The sequence below is a fragment of the Populus nigra genome, chromosome 12 (assembly GCF_951802175.1).
Source record: "Populus nigra chromosome 12, ddPopNigr1.1, whole genome shotgun sequence".
NCBI lineage: Eukaryota > Viridiplantae > Streptophyta > Magnoliopsida > Malpighiales > Salicaceae > Populus > Populus nigra.
This window is the reverse complement of record NC_084863.1, coordinates 13,040,734-13,063,002: the sequence shown is the minus strand read 5'-3', so window position 1 is coordinate 13,063,002 and position 22,269 is coordinate 13,040,734. Positions and strand designations below refer to the sequence as shown.

Here is a 22,269-nt window from a genome sequence, read left to right as displayed (position 1 = left end):
TTTGGTAACAATTGCTTTTTAAAGTGTTTTTTTAATATATCAAAATAATATATATATATATATATATATATATTATTATTTTTTTGTTGGCCTAAGGGCTCCCCTTTTTCCTTTTTTTTCCTTTCTTGTTTTCTTCTTCTTCTCCCATCTTGGCTTCGGTGAGGCCAATGGTGTTCGGTTGATCTTGGATTTTCTCTCCCCGTCTTCCCTCCTCTGTAAGCCTCGGTTGGGGCCTTCCTCTTCTTTCTCCTCAGCTCTAGTGTTTGGTTGGGTTTAGCTCCCCCATCTAGGCTAGGATTTGGTTGGGCTCCAAGCCTATCCACCTGTTCTTCTCTTCTCCTTATCTAGGCTTGGTCGGACTTAGCTCTCATCTAATTAAGCTAGGGTTCGGTTAGGCTTAGAGCTAGCCCACCTCTTCTCCCCTCTTCTCCAGCCTTTGGTAGGGACAAGCTAGGTCAGGCATGGAGCCAGGTTCGATTGGGCTTAGAGCCAGTGTTTGAATGGGCTTGGAGCTAGCCCACCTCTTCTTCAGCCTTCAATTAGGCTTAGAGCTAGGATTCCGTTGGACTTAGGGTCATCACCACCTTCTCTCTTTTCTTCCCATCTAGGCTTCAGTTGGGAGATTCAAGCTTTTGTTCCATCTCTCTCTCTCTCTCTCTCTCTCTCTCTCTCTCTCTCTCTCTCTCTCTCTCACACACACACACACACACACACACACACACACACACACACACACACACACACACACACACACACACACACACAACAGAGTTCTTATGGCTTCACAGTAAAATAGCATTCCTAAATATAATATCTCATATGATGAGTTAAGGATTAGAGCAGTTCCTATCACATTTCCTGTATCCAATATCTTATAGGATTTGAATTGAAAGCTTATACTAAAAACCCAAAACATTAATAACATTGGTTGTATTTGGTTTGGAGCACGAAATGGTCATGTACAAGACAGAAAATATTTTGATTAATTTGCCAAAATACTGGTAAAATGCAGTTTTATCTTTATCTATGAATAGTTTTTTTTTTTTGTAACTTTTCTTGAGATCAAAATATTTGTTTTTGCAAAAATACTGGATATAAAAAGGTGTTTAAGAGTGTGGTAGCGGTTATTTTTAAAAGTGTTTTTTACTTGTAAATATATTAAAATTATATTTTTTTTATTTTAAAAAAATTATTTTTGATACCAATATATAAAACGATTAAAAAATATATAAAAATTAATTTTTTAAAAAAATTTCCCAATCTTATTTAAAATACAATACCAAACAGATCTAAATTTTTTGTGCCAATTTGGTTTCGCCCATCACAAATTAAATTGTGAGTAATGGTTATATCCTACAAACAGAATCATGAAATTTTGTTTTCCTGCAGCCTACCATGTCATCCGTTTTCTACAATCAAATTTGGATTAACGTTATTAACCCCGGATTAGCTTAATAGATCAATTCGGTAACCGGACCGGTTCAGATTTATTAAAAAATTGATAGATGCAACAACCCGGTAAAATCCTGTCGATCCATGACCCTAGCGAACCCGGACGAGATCCAATGTTTTTTTTTTTCAAATGTGGTTTTCTTCTATACTCATTTTTTATTTTTTTTAGTTGGTTATTAACACTTTTTAAAGTTCATTATATAAATATTAGAAAAATATTATGTTTTTTCAATGTAAAATTTGAAATCCTTTAGTATATATACTTTATATTCCCAAGAAAAAAGTTATTTTTTTAATATGAAATTTGAAGGCCTTTCGTATATATACTCTATGTTCATAAGAAAAAAAGTTATGTTTTTTCAATGTGGGATTTAAAACTCTTTAGTATATATACTTTATGTTCCCAAGAAAAAAGTTATTTTTTTAATGTGGATTTGAAACCCTTTCGTATATATACTCTATGTTCATAAGAAAAAAAGTTATGTTTTTTCTGTGTGAGATAAAAAACTTTTTGGTTTAAATACTTCAACTTAAAATGATAAAATAATATCTTTTCAATTTGGGATTTAAAGCCCTTTAATATATATACTCTATGTTTCTAAGAAAAACGTTATTTTTTCAATGTGGGATTTAAAAGTCTTTTGTATATATATATATTCTATGTTCACAAGAAAAAAGTTGTATTTTTTCAATGTGAGATTTGAAATCTTTTAGTATATATACTTCATATTCTTAAGAAAAAAGTTATTTTTTTAATGTGGCATTTGAAGCTCTTTCGTGTGTGTGTAGTTTATGTTCACAAGAAAAAAGTTATATTTTTTCAATGTGAGATTTGAAACCCTTTAATATATATACTTTATGTTCCCAAGAAAAACATTATTTTTTCAATGTGAGATTTGAAACCCTTTAGCATATATAATTTATATTCACAAGAAAAAAAGTTTTGCTTTTTAACGTGGGATAAATTTTTTAAAAATATTTCTTTAAACTTTATTATTTACAACATGTATAGTCTATATTTATATAGATTTTTTTTAATTTTTTCATATGAAATATTACAAATTAAAATTTTTTTTTTCAAGTTAATCCGAATTGATTCATAAAACCCGAGATTCAGCTCCATAACCGGATCAATCATGAACCGAGTTTTATAACTATGATTTGGTTAACTGGCTTTAATTAGGATTTTGCAAGGTGGATTGCCGATTTAATTATTTCTTCTTTAGAATTTTTTTCGATATCAATTCAATTAATTATGGGTTGACTAGCCTTGATAGACATTTAATTAGTTAATTCCACATCGATTTGGGGTATTGTAAACGTCGGGAATGTGCTTTTAGCTTCATTACCAACAACAATAAAGTAAAATCCCTAAAAAAAAAAAATGTCACAACAGCCTGTAATAAGATTAATATTCTCTTTTTCTTATATATTTTAAAGTATTTTTTTAAAAATAAAATATTTTTATTTAAAATTAATTTTTTTAATATATTAAAATTAAAAATAAATTTTAAAAAAATTAAAAATAATCATTACAATGAACAGTTTCTAAGTAAAGAAACCAGAAACACAATGACATCCATGACTTATCACAACCCTTCACCATCACCAAGACACCATTCCCCCCTCCCTGTCTGTCTGGTTCGTGGATCTTTCCTCAACTCTCCAACGGTCACATTTCTATCTTCCACTTGAATAATAAACCCCAAATCCCACTTCAAAACGGTTACTTTCCTTTCATTTCCTTTCTCTTCAAATTCCCACTTCAAAGAAGTTACTTTAATCCTTTCCTTTCATTTTCCTCTCCAGAAAATTCCCACTTCAAAACAGCTACTGTTTTCCCTTTCATTTCGTCTCTAAATAGACCCTAAAATCGCGACTTTTCAACGATCCAGTAAAAGTCCTCATTTTCTAACTTGAAAAACATGTCTAAAATCTGTTCGTTTTCAATGTTTGTATTGATACTGCTAGTGGCTTTGTCACTGCCAAAGTGTTTGATGGGCCAAAGAGATGTAGCACCAAGGGATCTATGGTGTGTAGCCAAGAACAATGCTGCTGATCAGGCACTGCAAGAAGCTATTAATTGGGCATGTGGACAAGGTGGGGCTAATTGTGGGCCAATACAACGAGGAGGAGCTTGCTATGATTCTAATGATATACAGAGAACAGCTTCTTGGGCTTTTAATGATTATTACTTGAAGAATGGATTGACTGATGATGCTTGTTACTTCAGTAACACTGCTGCTCTCACTTCTTTGAATCCAAGTAATTAGATACTTTATATCTTTGAGTTAAATAGAATTTTGGGTTTCGTTTCTTTTCTTGGTTTCTGGATCTGTAAGGTTTGAAGTTTGGCTTGTTGTGGTTGGTGTTTTCTGCATTTTTGTTATTGCATTTCTAATTCTTGATTGAACCTCGGTTTATTTGTGTTTTTTTAGTTGCAAACCTTGGATCTTTTCTGTTGATTCTGTGTTTAATTTGTTAACGATTTGATTATTAGTTACTTATATGCTAATTTTTCTGTTTCAGGTTTTGATAAATGCAAATTTCCTTCCAGGTAATGCACTAGAATTGGTAAATTATAGCATTGCGATTGTTTTCGTTTTGTGAATGCAGTTCTGTTTTGGCTTTTGGGAAAGTAGATTCTATAAATGGCACTTGTGAAATCAAATTCTCCTTTTAAGCCAATATATTTGCTTTATGTTTAGGTTATGTTTGTTTCTATGGAAAGTATTATGTAGAACTGAAAATGTAATGTTCCTGAGGGAATCAAGAGAAATCTTTTAAACAAGCCATGTTTATTGACAGGGTTAAAGATTACTTTTGGCCAATAACGAGGCCCAAAATACCATGCACTACATTGTTCAACATTTTGCTGCTTGTACAAATCCTTAACACACTTTGTGATTTGTTTTCTTAAGAGTAGACATTGATACATGTGGTGTGGATTCTGTAATGCAGCCTATCGGTGAATAATGGAAGCATTTATGCGTCAACAGGAACAATACAGATGGGGCCAGATAATGCAGATTTGAGCAGCAGCAATAGGGTTGGGGGCACATGGTTTTTGCCCTTATTCACCCAGTTATTTATTTGTCGTATTTACATGGCTAATTCACTGACATTAGTGAAAGCGAGGGTCTTTTTTTTATTAGGCATTTACTAGCTTTGGTTTTTTAGGTTTCCAGGAATCATCTTCCACTACTGTTATTATCTCTGTATGTGAATCTATTTTCATCAAGAAAATCAAGTAAATTGAAGTTCTTGCTTTTCAAGTCTCCTACTAGATTGCTGTTGAGGCTCAGTTTTGGGATTCTTGGCCTGTATAAACTTATGAGAAAGGATCTTAAAGCAGTTTTCAGTGCCTGCAATCTCACTTTGTGAGGAAAATTTCCCTCGTTGAATCTTTATTTGTATTAAAAGAACTGGCATGGGAAAACCATCATAGACAATTTGTGATTCCCTGTGGATTGGAATAGAATAAGGAAATCACACCTTTGCTCTTGACCCCCAAAAAAAATAACAGGCCTTGGAGGGTAAATGAGTTTTTTCGCGGGATCTATTAATCATTCTGAATTGATATTAGTCATTCTTGAATTGATGCGTTGAACACTGATATAGATTTACATTAGTTATTTTTTGTTGTTTTTTAATTTTAAATTTTTCCCAATTTCAATTTTCAATATTTGATTCATTATAATTAGGTTTTTTAATTTATTTTGATATGAGTTCTACGATTTTATCACGATCTCATACCTCAAATTAAGAGGATGACAAGGTAATCATGATTGATCTGGATAAAGATAATATATTGATATTTTAATATTTTTTTTAAGAATGTATCATCCAATATATCATCATTTGAGTATTTAAAAAACATTATCAACAATATATACACATCAATTTTTTTAATTTTTAATTTTTTAAAATATTTTTGTTAAGAAAATAAAAAAGTTTAATGCTCTTGTGGTGATCAACATTTTAAGCTGGTCCTACACAGCTATGTTTGCGAATTATTTTTTGCTACGAGACAAGTACTAAAGTGGTGAATCTACAAGTCTCCAGATGTGGAGAGCCGTCCACACACACACACACACACACACACACACACACATATACATAAATAGTATAGTTTGTACGTAAAGCTGCAAATGCCATCTATGATTTTTAAAAAAAATTGAACTTTTTTAAAAGCTATTTTAAATTTTAAATTTAAAAAATAAATAAATATTATCTATTATCTTTATCTCAACCGTGATAAAGATAATATTTGAAAATATAAATTTCCAATTATAAATATAATAGATAAGATTTATTGGGTTGACCCTTCTTAATAATAAACAAATATAAATTAATAATTCTATTCTTGATAGAATTTTTTAATTGAAATCTCCAAATTAAAAATTGTATGTTGAAAATAAAATTTTATAATATTTTTTAAAAATAAATTCCCAATTATAAGATTACTTAATTCAAGTAAACATTATAGAAGCCACTAGATATCATTTTAAATAGAAGGTGAAGAAAACAAAAGTAAAAGTATATCCTTACTTTCTACTCTATGATTCTAATTAGTTTAACACTATATATGTTGCTCGCTGCGAGCCATGCAATATTTGTTTATGTATAAATAGTGCTAGGTTAAAAAGAATTAAGTCTCAAGTTATTAACTTAAATGGTAATTTAAATAATATAAAAATAAATACCAATAACACTAAATAAATTGAAAAAAAAATAAAAAGAATAAAAAGAATTATACTAGAGCTTATATGGATTACCAAACAACCTAAGGCTAACCTAATGGAAGAAAACCCGTAAAAATAAAAATATAAAAGTGAAACTTCAAAGAAAAGAGAAGAAAATAGTAACTTAAAAAAAGAAAAAAACACAAGAAAACCCAGACAAACCTCCTAACCTGAGCTAATATTAAAAACTTGAAACTCGTTAATGATGGTTTAATTAAGAAGTTTAACTGTCAACCAATTTAAGTTAATACAAAAATAGCAAAAGTGAAAAAAAAAAAGAATGAGGATAAAATTTGAGAAAAAAACATCTAAGGAGGATGAAATTTGAAAAAAAAAATTAAAATAATATCAAACAAAATAAATAACAATTAAAAGAATGAATAGAAATTTTGAAAGTTAAAAAATCATAAGGAATGAAATTGAAAAAAAATTGTAATTTAATAGATTATTTATAAATTAAAAAATAATAGAGGGTGAAATTGAAAAAAATAACATAAAGAGCTAACTCAATAGAATCAAACTCAAAAAATAAAAAAACAAAACCCAACAAAATAAAAATAGAAATATAAGCTCAAAAAAGAGAAAAAAGCCAAGCAAACCCGGTCCTACAACTTGTGAAATTCTGGAACTGGGTTCAATTAAGAAACTAAACTCTCAACAAATTTAATTTTGAATGATAAAAGTACAAAAAACAATATTAATAAAAAAATGCAAAAGAAATAACAACAACAAAAAGAATAAAGATAAAATTTAAGAAAAAAAAACTTGAAGAGGATGAAGTTTGAAAAAATAAAATACAAATGATCTCAAACAAAATAAGTCTCAATAAGAAACAAATTTGAAAGATTAAGTAATCACGGATGGTGAAATTGAAAAACATTTGTAATTTGATATATTATTTATAGATTTAAAAATAATAGAGGTGAAATAGAAAGAAATTGTTGAGGGCTAACCTCATAGAATTAAACAACAAAAATAACAAAAAAAAACCCAAAACAATTAAAAAATTCACCGTTTTTTCATGTATGATATTTCCAGTCTAATAATCTGGGTTACAAGTTTAAAAAGTTTATGTGGCCCGATATCTTCTTTTATTTTTTATCTTATTGCTTTTATTTTTCTTGATTTCATCGGTCAATATTAATTTTTTAAAATAAAAAGTATTCATCCAAATTTTCTTTGAATTTATTAAATAAATCAATTTATATTGAGCTAGCTTTTATATAATTTTATTAAAAACTTGCACTAAACAAAGATTTACATCAAGAGATTTCTAAGATTTATCTTTTCATCCTGGTTTAATAATATTACAAAAATTCTTCACGTTTTTTATGGTTTTTTTTTTATATTTTTTTAAAAGTAATTGATCCGCAGTATAGAAGAGGCCAATAAACCAATCATCTATATATTCCACGGGATAGCAATGGGCTGCATCGGTTTGCTCCTTCTATGGACTTATCCCAGACCCAATGCTCCTCTGTAGGTGTTCAATCAAATTTGTCAGCTGAGTAGTTATTTAAATAATTATAACTTATTTTCAAAACAATTTTTGGAAGATTATTATTCAAAATTATTTAGAAACAACGACGCCTAGGATTTATTGACCCTTTTTGTTTTTTTGTTTTCTTTCATTCCTAATTAATCTAATTTTTGGCAGAATCCTTGGTTGAGTCTTAGTTCGACAAATATGGACTTATAGAATGATAATTTTGAATTCCAATTATTGATTGAATCTGTTACTATTCTTGAATTTCATAAAAGAAAAAAAAAACCTGGGATATTACGATGATTAATTAGTTGGTATTTAATATATACAATTCAACCCTAATTTATTTTTTGTCTTTTTTTATGTCTAAATACTTTTTTTTAGGTAACTTTTGTAGTTATGGTTTTAAAAAAGTAAGTTTCAAAAAAGTGTGGTCATACGTGGTTAGTTGGATTTAAATACGTGTTTGGTAAAAATTATGGTTGAGGTTTATGTACAGCAAAACACATATATAAAATGTTTGATAGTTGTGTGGTTACGGTTGTTTTTTAAAATGTTTTTTACTTGAATGCATCAAAATGATATAATTTTTTTTCAAAAGCGCTTTTGAAATATAAAAACAAACAGAATTTTATGAAACTCAATTATAAAAACATATAAAAATTGCTTCTCAATTTTTTAATGGGCTTCATAATAAAAAAATATAATTTAGTGTATTACCAAACCTCTTACTATGTTTTTTTACATCACAAACATAAAAACTACAAATAAAGAAACGAATCCTAAATATCATCCTTCAATCCAACCTTCATGACGGCAGCCTCACTTTTTTTGGTATCGCTTTGAATAGAACCCTATTACGAATAAGAGAGGGAGCGAAATGACCAAATAAAGCCCTTTCAATTAACCCCTTGCTTCTCCTTTGCCTTGGAGCACCGCTTCATTGATGAGAATGCCACCACCTTGCAACTAGGATAGGAAGCGTAACTATTTGTCTATGCACCGCTTCAAAGAAAGTTTGGTCCTTTTCAACAGATGGGGGTTATACAGTTAAAAGTTGTTCTTTACTTGTTGACAGAATTGTGAATCCAGGGCTTAGAACTTTTAAGGCTTCGATATGGCAAAAAGAGGTCCCTCCTAAGGTTCAATCTTTTCTTTGGCTAGCTGTTCAGAATAGATTATGCACTAAGGATTTCTTACTTTGCCGCAATATAATCCCAGTTGATCAAGCCTTTTGTATCTTTTGTGAAAATGAGATTGAAACTTCAAATCATCTTCTCTTTCATTGTAGACCAGTGTGGAAATTATGGATGAAATTCTTGGATTGGTGGGGTATTAGTGGTTGCCTTCCCTGCTGTGTGGATGATCTTTTACATCAATGGCCCAACCTAGTATTTGAAAAATTCCAGCGTAAGACTTGGTCTATGCTCTCTTATTGTGTTAGCTGGAGTATATGGCTTATGAGAAATAAAATAATCTTCAATGATGGAGTTGCGACCTTCGAAGACAATTTCTCCTTAATTCTTTATCGCCTCTCAAATTGGCTCAAGTCTATTAATAAGTTCTTCATGACTACTGGCACTACTTTAATTATGGGACCTGAGGGTATTATAGATTGGTCAAACACCAAATCAAGGTTTTAAGCATGGTGTATCAGCTTCTCCAATCTTGATGTTTTTTTTCGGTTATGTATTTGTTGACTCTCTTTTCCTTTCCTTTTGTATTTGCTTTTTGTTTTTGTGACTCTCTTTTCTTTTTTTTTTTTGTTTTTCTTTCGTGTATCTTGTTTTTGGCTATCTTCTGGTTAGCCCTTTTAATATATCGACTTATTCTAAAAAAAAAAAAAACTTAGCACAGAATGAGAGCTTATAATTAGGGAAACTCCTAGCCATTTCTTAATCTCAAGCATTCTTCAGTAAACAACACACTAAATTGAAGCATGTTCATCTTAGCCTTCCGTTTGCTGGTAAATATTTGGGCCATAAAGAAATCAATGGACCAATCTACTATTCCTTGCCAATAATTAAGTGTCCAAAATCGACACTCAAAGAATTTCAAGATGGAATTGGTGTGGTGAATGAAGGTGTGTTGTCATAAAGAAATCAATGATTAAAAACTGGGCGCCATCGCCACCGGTGTAGGGCATGAAGGGCGGGCCGAAAGGACTAGGAGGAGGATCATGGCTAGCTAGCTTCAGTGCAACTCAAGGGAGTCGGGTTTCTTTGGAAATTTCCAAAACAGACAGAAGATACTCCAAGACAATTTCAAGGGAATGGACTCTTGATTGTTGACTTCCAAGTTTTCTTCTTTGTTGATTTTGCTTGCGTTTACTTTTTGAGCTATAATAAGATTTCTATTTTCTAGATTAATTTGTCTGAAAATTATGTCAAGATAATGATATTCAGAAAGGAAAAAAAGAGTCTTGAAGTGGGTAGTATAAGAGAAGAAAAAACACTCGAAAGAAAAGTAAAATCGATGAAGAAATAACTTTCGTGTACCTAGAGATTTCACAGATTTTTAATATCGTTGCAGATTAATATAGTTCTAAAGTAAAAAAAAAAAAATAAAGCACAAAAAAATATATTCAAGTATTGGTGACACATCTTCAAAAACAAATATATTTTAGCCATGGATTGAACGATATCTTGATCTAATACTGAGATATAAAAATATTTGATTCATTTGAGTTTACTTGGATTGACTTGTAAAATTCATATGGATAATTTTAAAAAAAATTTAAAAAGCTCAATTTCAAATTAATTTAATGTTGAAGGATAAAATCAGTAAAAAATAACATTTAATTAAAAAAATAAAATAAACTCGAGTCAATAAGCAAACTTGTGATGCAAGTCATGCACGTAATTGAATTCAATAATTTTTTTATCTTATATATATTTTTTATTTAATTATATGAAAATAAAACACGATATTTTTGTTTGTTTGAAACAACATATTTTTTTAAAATAAAAAAAATGGTGATAGGAACGTGAGGTTGAGATAGTAAAGGTAAATTATTAACAACAAATGATGAAATTTTTTTTTTTTATGTTTGAGTTAAATAAAAAAAATACTTGATCAATAATAAAGGGTGAAGTTGTTTTTTTTTTAAATAAAATTAAGGGACAATAAAAACCATTAAACAAAAAAAAAAATAACTCAGATATTGTAAATTAACTCGATAAATTTGCTACCCAAATAAAAAATTTAATTAGATTCAATAATTTATTTTTTTATTTATTTTTAAAAATAAATATAAAATAATAAAAAAAAGCCTAACCATACGAGCCTAAACCCTAGACATTAATTAAAACAAAATAGAATATGCATGTGGGCTTTCCAGCTCAGCCTCATGTTTCAGCCTGTTTTATTTTTTTTTAATTTTTAAAAGGATGGATGATTTTATTTTATTTTTTTAAAAAAACAGCAAATAATACGTCATGTATTTTTAAAGATTTTGGCGACCACGGTTGGCAGAAAAATGGCCAAAACACAGTTTTGAAACTTACAGTTAGAATCGAAAAACACAGTTTTGAAAGGGAGATTAACAGGTAAGAAGATCAGTTGGGCAGGCTTGACAATGGACAAAACCGAAAGAAAATGGCCCCAGTATTCATGTCTTGATTAATTAACAAGCTGCGTGCCTAGCTAGCTCTCTTTCAATTATTTACACGTCCTCATTTCGACAATTCCTGAAGTGGTACAACTATTTAGAGTTGTGAATTGTGATACTTTCACATTGAGAACAGCAGGCCTACCTAGCTAGCTACTTGTCCAAGCACTGGCGTGCTGTTATGGCTAATTAAGTTTTCTTATTGTTATATGCTTTTACCTACATGAAGCATGCTAAATACAGGTGAAATACCAGACCTACCTTCCTTACATAAGAGTCTGCCACACCATTTCTGTTCATTTCTGTGCCTTTTCAGTTGTTTTTTTTCCATAAATACAAAATCTTTTGATGCCATGCCAACACAGCGCCATATCATGGGTTGACTTGCAGTTCTATATGCAGGCACATCTTTCTTCTTCTTTATCTAAATCCATATCTTTCTTAATTTGATTCTTCTTTATATTCAACTTGTTTTCTAAGCATATCCAAACCAGTAGGGATTGACTAAATGGACCATTTTCCTTTGTTTTATTCTGCTTTCCATCCTCACTAAGTAAACAAATGGAAAGAAATCCTGTAGTCTAGCTTATGCAAAATCGCAAACCAAAACACCAAAAAATAAAGCCTCGATTTCCCCTACTACTCATCCATACTGTTTCATTCGATGCTGGCTACTCAAATAGTATATAATGCTGGAAATAAGTGGATGGCTAAAGATTTGGGTTTAGATATGAAAGCTCTAGAGCAGAATTCTAGAGGCAAAGATAGGCAGGCATTGATGAGAGATGAGAGGAAATGAATTATTGGAACATGCAGTTGGTCTGAAAACTCCGTACATTATGGTCACATATCCAAATTCAACCCTATGCAGTTTGAAAAGTTTGCATGACCTTTAGTTATTGGAAGAAATCTGGCCAAAGAAGAAAGAATCAGGAGATCTAGTCTATGATCAAGTCCTATTCAACAAGACTTCTAAACAGGAAGATATACCATGATATGACCTGACGATATATTACCTAACCTTGTATATTATGGGAAAACAAAATTGAAAAAAGAAAAAAAAAAACACAGCTTTAATTCAAGAAGTGCAATGTCTTCCCTCCTTTGAGAGAAGATAAAATACGGCAACTACTAGTTATGAAGTGTGGCATTCCATGCATTGTGCTTGGGTGCAGAAAATGCGTATAGACAATCAATTTCCTAAAAGGGAAAAGAGGAAGGAAAAATGAGAATTATAGTGACCATGAGCTTCTCTCTAGTGTTGTGTTTGTCTAAGAAAGAAGATCATAATATTGTGGGTTTGCAGCAATAGCAAAAAAGAGCAAAAATGGCAAATAATCCAAAATATTCAAGTCTAGCAGCAAATTAAGATTAGGTGACAGTCCAACATAGTATTATAGAGTTGAGCCGAAAGAGCTCACTTAATAAACAAATAAGAGCAATATAAAATTCTTGGAGAATCCATTTAAACATTTTTGGGGAAAAAAATGTTGAATCCAACCAGATGTTTTCTTCTCATAGGCCAAAGTATTCAACTGAAATCGCTTGAATTTCTGCTCCTTTCCTTTTCATCAGTTTGATAGTCAATCACCCTGGTTGATTCCGTTGTATACTAAAATTAAAGAAAAATAAGTAATTAGAGAAGAGTTATTGAGCAGATTTTCGAAAATTTCAATGGAAGGAAACTCATTTTCTTCAGTCATTAAAGTTGAAGTACCTTGCACATGAACAAGATGTTCAGCTCTATAATCAATTCTGAGAATTTGGAGAAGAGGGTGGCCTGTCTGAGACAACATTATGCTCATTCTCACCATGAATTCGTGCTGGAATGCTAAAACTGGCCAATCCCTCAGACGCAAACCTGCTGCCAAAAATCAAAGACTGATGAAGTTCCTGTGTTCTATGATGGTCTGTGGATGCCATATGAAGATCATTCCATGCGCGAATGGAAAACGGAAAACTGGACTGAAGGGTTCCCCTCTGAGAGAATGCTGAGCCTTGGGCTAACATTGCTTGGTGTGGTGTCAATGGTGGGGGGTTAAATGTAAATCCCCCAGCAACTCTATTGTCTGCATTTGTGTCGTTGCTCCAAGCCATCATTCTCTGAAAATTAGTATCAAACCCTACTGGAGCTGACCCTTCAAAAAGAGTCTGATCAGTAGAAGGTGCATGGGTTGTGTCTGCCTGTGACTGCTCATGAAGTAGAACTTGGTCTTGGAAAGAGTGGAGGGATAGGCCAAGATCTTCAGTGTGGTTTGCGGTTCTTGAAATTACAGTAGGATAGCTTTGGAAGTTCATTGATGAGTTTGTGGAGCTTGTTGGGAAGAAAGATCTCATGGTATCAGGAATGGTATCAGGGTCTATAGTTGGTGAAAGGAAAGATGAACCATTGCTTGGATTGTGATCAGTCAATTGCCCGTGGAGCTGAAAACTATAGCCAGATGATTCTGGTTCCTCTGCAATTGCCATTTCACTAGATCCAGCGTTCTGGTTTTCCTCCAAGTTCGCATTAATATTATTAGCTGGTGGTTGCCACGGTGGCAGCTCAGCAAGCCTGTCAATTGAATTCTTTGCTTTCTTGATAAGCCAATCAACAGCTTTGCTGGGCCGATCATAGCCTAGCCGGTCTTGAACATCATAGAATTGTATTGCAGTGTGTGCAGATAATCGAACCCTGCGGTCCCTAGGACCTTTGGCTGTGTAAACCTTGCTGTGCCGATCTTTACGCCCTGTGGACCTAACAATGTGGCCACCTTGGACCTGAATAATTTCTCCTCCGTTGTTCTTCATTTCTGGTCTTTGTCTATATTTTGCATATTCAATGGTTTGGCGTAATGATTGCGTTTTAGGTACTGCTTCTGTTTGGTTTGAATTTATGTCTTCCCCATAGTGTTGTTGGTTTTGGAGAAGTTGAGGGTGTTTGGAAAGGCTGTGTATGCCTAAGCTATGCTCTTCTGTTTCTTCTGGTCTTGGTTGTATGATTTGGTGGATAGGATTCTGTGGATGCTGCTGATTTCTCTGGAAATCCAGATTCCTAATCTTTAGATTTTGCTCTCCTAAAAGTTTTTGATTTCTCAAAGGTTTTATAGTACACTAAATTATAAACTCCTTGCTTTGCTCCCTTTTAATCTTGATTCTTCTACTGTTGTCGCTTCCTGCTGCCACAAAACATAAAGCTGATACTCCTCCTGCTATTGCTGCTGATCCCAAAAACTCCTGCCATTGCACTCCTCAGATTCCACACCCCAAGAACACCACTATGTCCAAAATCCACACAACACAAGAAAAACCAGCCTACCCAAAAAACTTGATTTCAAGTTTTTTTAGTAAATTTATTACCAACTCATCTATCTTTATCTCTACAGAGAGTAAGATGTCAGAGGAAAAATAGACTAGAATGGGGTGAGTTTCTCTATGCAAGCTCAAAAATTTGCGAGCAAAACAAAACAAGATTGAACTAGAATTTGGACCAATACTCCCTATGAAAGAAGAAAATTGAAATATAAAGATTTAAACAAACTGAAAACTTGAGAGAAATGAGAGAGACAGAACGAGCTTTGCTCTTTACTACAAGAGTTTGAAGATGAAGGAGGAAGGTAAAGGGAAAAGTTAGGCAGCAGTAATAGGAGAGCAAAATCCTAACTTGGCCTATGGGAGCTATTTTGATGCTTCTGAAAGGGTGGCAGAGTCTGGTCAGAAAGGAGATTAAAGATATTTTGTCATCACAGCCCCACAAAACACTAATGTAACAGCAACATCTTAAGTTGAAAAAATAAAAAAAAATCTATCCGTCCATCTATCTTTCTAGTTACCCCACTCCCACTCCCTCCCTCTCTCTCTCTCTCTCTCTCTCTCTCTCTCTCTCTCACTGCTAGTTGCTGCTTTTTCTCAATGGCTTGTTTATCAGAATTGTTGTGTTATAATTAGAGCCATGAACTATAAAGAGATGACTCAATTTGCCACCACTCTTACACACTGCTTTACAAGCTTTGATAATGATATCTAACTGCTTTTTCTGGTTTCTCTTCTATTGTATACTTTATATTTCCACTATTAATAAGTGTGGGTTCACCAAGACAGCCTTTGATTGCTGTTCCTAGCTAGTAAGAAGATATGGAGATACAAGAGACACAGATGTGCTTGGCTATGGAGATTTTATTTCTAATATTTTTTTTAAAAATAAGATAGCGAGGACGAGGATAGAAAAAGAACCAAGTTTATTTTATTATTAAATATATTTAGAGAGATGATATAATGACTAATTAAATCATAATTTAATTATATAGTTTTCTTAGCAATTAATCATCTTTTTAATGATGATTGCAGTCCCTTTTTAATATGATTTTGATGAGAAAGAAATTGTCATTTTAAATTAGTTAAAAAAATAAAAATAAAAATAACTATCATTTGAGGCAAAAATAACTAGCATTATTTATTATTTCAAACATAGAAAATTTGATGTTAATATATATAAAGAGTAAAATATATTTTTCTGTTTTTCTTCTCATTAACCAGAAAAAAAAATCATATAGATATTACCTTTTTTTTTACACTATTATTAAATAAAAATCCATCTGTCTTATCTTTTCTATTTTAATTTATCTTCATCTTTTTTCTTTTAAAATAGTAATCAAACGCTATATATATAAAGAATACAAACATCCTTCCCACAAAATACACTCTCTTTCCATCCTTTTCTACACTTTGTACTCTCTCAAGAATAATCATACTTCCCATTTCCTAACATTTAGAGAGAAAAAAGAAAAGGTGAGTACAGGAAAGAGCTGAAGATAGGGCAGTATAATAATAGAACTAGCCTCCTTCTCTAATGTACTGAATGCTTCTACAATTAAGGATGTAAAGGTATGTAAAGTGTAAACATTTTTCTGACTGTTTCACAAATTGTAGGTGGGGGGGGGGGGGGGGGGCGCTAGTGTATGAACTTAAATAGTGCCATAAATATGAAGGCTCTAGCTTTTACGAGTGGTTTAAATGCAAGGGAGTGAGGCTAAGTTCAGAATTAGTGCAGGTAGATTGTGAGGCTATACTGTCTAAAAGTTTTTTTTTTTATTACAAGTATTAATGATATCTTAAATAAAAGGTGCATCTTGTCCAAAGGAATCAGTTGATGATCTGTGTGTTTTGCTGCATCATAAAAATCGATCATATAGGTATCATCATTCTACAGCACAGTGATCCTTCTTTTTCCTTTCCTTTTCTTCCCCTTTCCCGAATGTTAAAAAAGAGTTGCTGTTTACAATTGTCTTCCCAACTTCGCAAGTGTTAGAATAACTTGTAGAATCAAAAAAAGAAGGGAAAAAAGGAAGAAAAAGGGGGGAAGAAGAAGAGGAGGAGGAGGAGGAGGAGAATTCAGTCAATAGCTTGTAGTAGCACTGGATGATTGTCAATCATATAAATAAATAATAAGATCTATTGCACCAACAAATTAAAATTGTTTCCGTATAAACATGATTGATAATAATAATTTCTTCCACTAGAAACATAACAACAATTACTACTAGCAGAAATAGCTGATGGGCTATAGCTTAATTGATATTCATTTTTTATATAAAATTTCCGGAGTTACAATCTATTCTTTGTACAAAAACTAATACTAGTACAAATTAGGATATATTAATAAAACTTGGTATTTCACTGTAGCAATAAATAATAAATTGTCAATGTCTTTTTAACTTTTCTCTTTAAAATTTTTTAGAACTTTTTATTTATTTATAATTTCATCCTCTAGCATTGAATTTATTAGGTATTGAATTTCATAATTTATCTTAATTTACTTTTTATGGAGTTATCTCGGTCTCATGATCTGGATCGTGAGTTTTCCAAGTTAGCCGTATTGATTTAGATAATTTTTTTGTTATTTTTTAATTGATATTTTCTCAACTTCTTCCTTCAACATTGAGTTGATTGAGAATTAAGTGTAATAATTTTTTTTATTTATTTTATATAGGGTTATCAAGATCTCATGACCTGAGAGCAGATTTGACAGGTTAACCTGAGTTGATTCGAGTCAATCTAATATGATGTCTTTTTAATATTTAAAAAGATGTCTTCATTTTTTTTTTCTGAGTTAAACTATATTTTTATTGGTTCTCCGGGTTGTCGACCAGGTCACATCAATTCAATTTTCATATATAATAAAAAATATTTTCTACTAAAATCCACATTAAAAATACCTGAATATTTTTTTTTATATATATAAAAAACTTCATCCAAGTACCTGCAGCATAACACTGAAAATGATCTAGTATGAAAAATATATAAAAATAAAAGCATGTGATGGTGTTATCAATTGATTTGCACTATTTTTCATGAGCAAATCCACTCAAACTCATAACTATTCTCCAACTCCTCGTGCTTGATCATTCAATTACTCAGTCATGGCACCGTATTAAAATATTGCAAATGATGCTAGCAACTACTTTATTAAACCCAAATTCCCTTTAATTAACACCTATCCAAACCATGATGGAGGTTCGTAATTTTTATATTGTATTTTTTTTTGAAGGAATATATATATTATTGCATCTGCAGTACCTATATATAATAATTGGTGCATGAGGGCGATCGTCAGAGATAGCCTGCAACTTTCATCTGCCTCTTAAACAAACAGCGAGGTGCGCAACCCTCCAGTCTTGATTACACTAATATAGGCAAAGTGATACAAAAGCCTTAGAGAACTCTTGACATAACTGAAAATGCTCACATACATTTCCTTGTCACAAGAAAGCGCTTTCACAACACATAAAATGGCTACAGTCATTTTCTTCAATTATTTGAATGATAATCAGCCGCCCATGGCACCACATTATGGCACCTGGAAATTTCTTCAATTTTTTTTTAATGGGTGTTAGATATTTTCTCATCACAACACCAGAAATTAATTAATTTGCCTTCTATCGATCATTCCTTTGAGAAACAGAAAAACACAACCCCCAAATGCGCACATGCGTGTTATTAATTTTATCAAGTCATTCCCACTTCTGCTATTTTCTGCAATAAATACATTTTACATTAACCAAATTGTTCATAATTTAGTCATGATCATCGATTTGCTCTTGTGGTCTTGTTAGACTGATGTTGACTGCTAGGGTCGTTTTGTTTTATTTTTAATCTTTCATTTAGATTCAAGCACCATTAAAAAACAAAAAGAATTCCGAGGATCTAAGTAATATGTTGCTATAAAATAACAAATACAATGAAAACAATAATAAATATATATTGCTTTCATTGCTTTCATTCTCATATGAAAAGGTGAGAACCCGTGCGCACTGGAAGTCTTCTTTCCAAAAGGGTTTCATGTGATGATAATAACCTAAAATCTTACCCATAAAGTGCAAGAATGTAAAAAGAATTGGTACAAAAGGTTGCACATGGTATTAGGAATCGTGAAAGCAAAAGCGAATTATCAGAGAGTGTGATATGAAATGGTGTGTGTGTGTGTGTGTGTGTGTGTTAACCTAATTGACATTGATATGATATATTATGAGCTTTAACCACTCGTGACCTTACAATGATGCTTTTGTCACATGCCACTTATGGCTGGAAGGTACACGATGCCATTATTTCTCTCATTTCATTGTAATTTAACCAAATTTATGAAGGCACGATTCCTCAGCACAGCGAAAATCAAAAGAAGGTAAAGAAAAAATTGGGTTAATTTAATTGGAACATTTTCAACATTTTTTCCCCAAAAAATTAGCAATTTAATTCCTCACAAACGTCTAAAATATTAAAGCTAATTATTCTTTCGTCGCTGGTTTTGAATACTATCGTAATAAATTAACTTTTCATGTTTTGGAAACATATACCTTAGTCTCATGTTTGATGTAATGCTCCTCTGCCCTTTCTTATCTCTTGGCTGTTTTTGCCTTTACTTCATTTGTAGTTGGCTTTTACCTCATGGTACATTCAAAATGAAAAAAAAGAAAGAACAATCAGGTCGTTTGGCCAAGCCGGAACGACCTCAGCTATACCAACTCACCTACACAAAGTCTAAACGGGTTATCAGTCATTTGCCCCCCCTCAATCCAATACTAACATTTAGGCATGCACCTCAATTTATTTTTTAATTCTAAGAAGTCAGAATAGTACCACGCACCATGCATTGGCAGTACACTCCAAATTCTCTATATAGAGCAGGACACCTCCTTTCATGTTAAAGGTTATTTCCGGTCTATATGTTACCTTAAATAATACCTATCAGCCACTCACCTCTTCATCGATGACACTACAAGGAACCACAACCATTGAAAAATACCATATCTTTCAACAATGATATATCAAGACATAACAATTAAAAACTGAATTTTCAAGTATTTTTCATCATCATATATCTTTACGAGGTAAGCTAATGTGAATAAAATTTATAAATATCTTAGAAAAAAAAATGAGAAATAGAAGGATTCAAGAACAATAAATTCATTCACAACAAACATTGCTCATCTCCTTATCTTCGATAAAATCTTTATAATAACATTTTTCATGTCTTCATTAAAATCTTCATGTATGTATGAGAATTTTCACATCTCTATGTAACATCTCCCTCCACAATACTTTAACATTGCTTTCTTATTGTAATGCTTTGACATGATATTCTATATCCCAAAAAGGCAATAAGCAAACTAATTGAACTCTCATCTCTTTTGTAATCACGGTAATAAAAGCAATGCAAAAATAACATGACATGTAAAAGATAATAAATATATATTTTTTTCTTTAAAATCTACTAATTAAGTATTTCAAACATGAATGTCTAAAAGACTAGAGGAAAATAATGGTGCATTAAATTTTTATCAATTTTGAAAACCTAGCTATTGCATACCACTCAAATAGTAAAAGGAGTTTTAATTTAAACCAACTTTTACTACCTTTTTATTTTTTAGAATTTCAATTATAACATTTCATAAGTTGGCTGAATTTATTACTAGCTAAGGCTATGCACACATTTTTACATAACATCGTGTAGTTTAGTTGCGGTTAATCTATAAATTTTATGTTAAAATTCATAAAAAAAAAAGTTTAAGAATTTATAAAAATGATGGTAGATGGTTGATTTTGTAAAAAGAGATGGTGGATTTAGTTTAGGTTTAAGAATGAGTTTTATATTGTGATTGGTGTATGGTGTTTTTCAATTAAAAATGTATTAAAATGATGTTTTTTTTATTTGTTTTTACTTTTGACATCAACACATCAAAATCATCCAAAAACACCTAAAAATCATCAATTTAATATTTTTTCAAGTGCAAAGCAATTTAAAAAAACACTTTTAAAAGCATGTTATACCATGAAAATAAACACTCACTTGGTAGGGAAAAGAAAGATATATATATATATATATATATATATATATATAGTAAAATGAAGAAGAGATAAGGGGTATTCTTTATTTAGATGGTTATTTTATATGAGGATATTTTAAAAAAAATTATTTTTCAATGATTTGAATAATAATTCAATCAATTAAAGGTGTTGTCTATAATTTATGAAAATTGAGGGTGCAAAGTATTTTCGTTTAATTTACCTTTGTTCAACCATATGGTATAGTTATATATATTGATTTGCATCCTTCATCTAAACTATAGGAGGTTTTGGTAATTTACTCCTAGTTCAACCATTCAATATAGTTAAATTGATTTATATCCTTCATCTAAATGAGGCTTGAGTTTAAAAGTATGCCTGAACTATCTTGAGAAAATTATCTTTAAACTCTATTGTCAATTAGTTTCACTACTAAAAATATGGCTATTAGCATAAGATTTTAGCAATAGAATAGCTAAATTGTTGATTAAATAATGGATTAACAACGAAACATGTATATATGATTTTCTTAATACTAACAATAGATTTAACAACGAAAAATCCGTGCAAAACAATACTTTATAATAAAAAACTATGTAAAGAATTTGTGATGGATTTTTCATTGTTGAATTGAAAACGTCAAATATGCAAGAAAATCCATTGCCAATACCAATTAAAAAATAAATATTTTTGGCTAACATTTGAAAGTTGAAAATTTCCACTCTTCACTTCTAAGTACACCACGATCTCACTCACCTCATTTTTACCAAACTAGGTGCTATGAAGAATGAGCAAACTAGGGTTAAACTATTATCCTCCATTGCCTAATACTTGTTAAACTTAGGAATAAAAAACTAGACAATTTGTATTTAAATTTGTCCACTAAGATTTGGACCTTAAGATGATAGAATGTGATATAATTTCATCATCAAAGTATTAGGCACATGTGTTACCTTTCAAATGCAACTAACCTTTTTTAAATTGGAGTTACAAAACACTAGATTTGAAATAAAAACCAACGAAGGGTCTAAGCTGAAATCAGCAGGACAAGTTTTTGTGCTACTAAAAATTTTGAATTTCAGTATGTTGGTGGCAAAACTGGGTTTAGTTGTACGTATAAAAGTTGTAAACCGGTGTTTTAACTTTACAAAAATAAAAATCCCGTATAAAATAGAGTTCTAGAACTTCGTATATGACTAAAATACCGAACAATGTTAAAAGACAATCATATTGAATCATCTGAAAGTAATAAATTGTTACTTCTTGTTTAAATTTGTGTTTGACTGAAAATGTTGAATTATTAAGGAAATGGAACGTGAAATGTGTATATATATTGTCTAAGCTTGAACTTAATCTAATATACTTATTAATACAAGTGAGGTTGTAGGCACCAAACAACAACAATGGATGACTAGCAGAGCTTATATTTTAGGTAGATGCTTGGCACCTTAGAATGGGCGATTGGTTGAACCATTTTCCTGATTTGTGACTGGTGCCCTGTGAATGGGTTATTGGTTGGACCAGCTTCTAGTTGATACATTTGGTGTTGCTTTTGTCTATTCACTTAGGTTAATAAAGTAATAGAGAAATCCTTTTTTTGAATGTATTTATCATAAATTTATGTAATAGTTTATTTTGTTGAACTTTTATGTAATAGA

At 31.2% G+C, this 22,269-nt stretch overlaps 2 protein-coding genes across 2 annotated transcripts; one reads left to right on the top strand and one right to left on the bottom strand.

Annotated features, from left to right (window-relative positions):
- The first annotated feature begins 2,993 nt into the window (after positions 1 to 2,993).
- LOC133669435 (PLASMODESMATA CALLOSE-BINDING PROTEIN 5-like) lies at positions 2,994 to 4,856 on the top strand. Its single transcript, XM_062089564.1, is given in 4 exon segments — positions 2,994 to 3,717; positions 3,982 to 4,009; positions 4,414 to 4,534; positions 4,536 to 4,856. Coding segments are annotated over 4 exon segments (528 nt in total). The 5' UTR covers positions 2,994 to 3,377; the 3' UTR covers positions 4,575 to 4,856.
- Positions 4,857 to 12,628: 7,772 nt separating this feature from the next.
- Positions 12,629 to 15,108, bottom strand: LOC133668996 (transcription factor TCP4-like). The gene is made up of 2 exons (XM_062089014.1): positions 13,011 to 15,108; positions 12,629 to 12,905 (listed from the first exon to the last, which is right to left on the bottom strand). Exon 1 carries the CDS (start codon positions 14,081 to 14,083, stop codon positions 13,043 to 13,045), a length of 1,041 nt encoding a protein of 346 aa, XP_061944998.1. The 5' UTR covers positions 14,084 to 15,108; the 3' UTR covers positions 12,629 to 12,905; positions 13,011 to 13,042.
- Between the last annotated feature and the right edge of the window lie 7,161 nt (positions 15,109 to 22,269).

Excerpts from the sequence above, each read along its gene's own strand:
- LOC133668996 (XM_062089014.1), bottom strand. The coding sequence starts at position 14,083 with ATGAAGAACAACGGAGGAGAAATTATTCAGGTCCAAGGTGGCCACATT.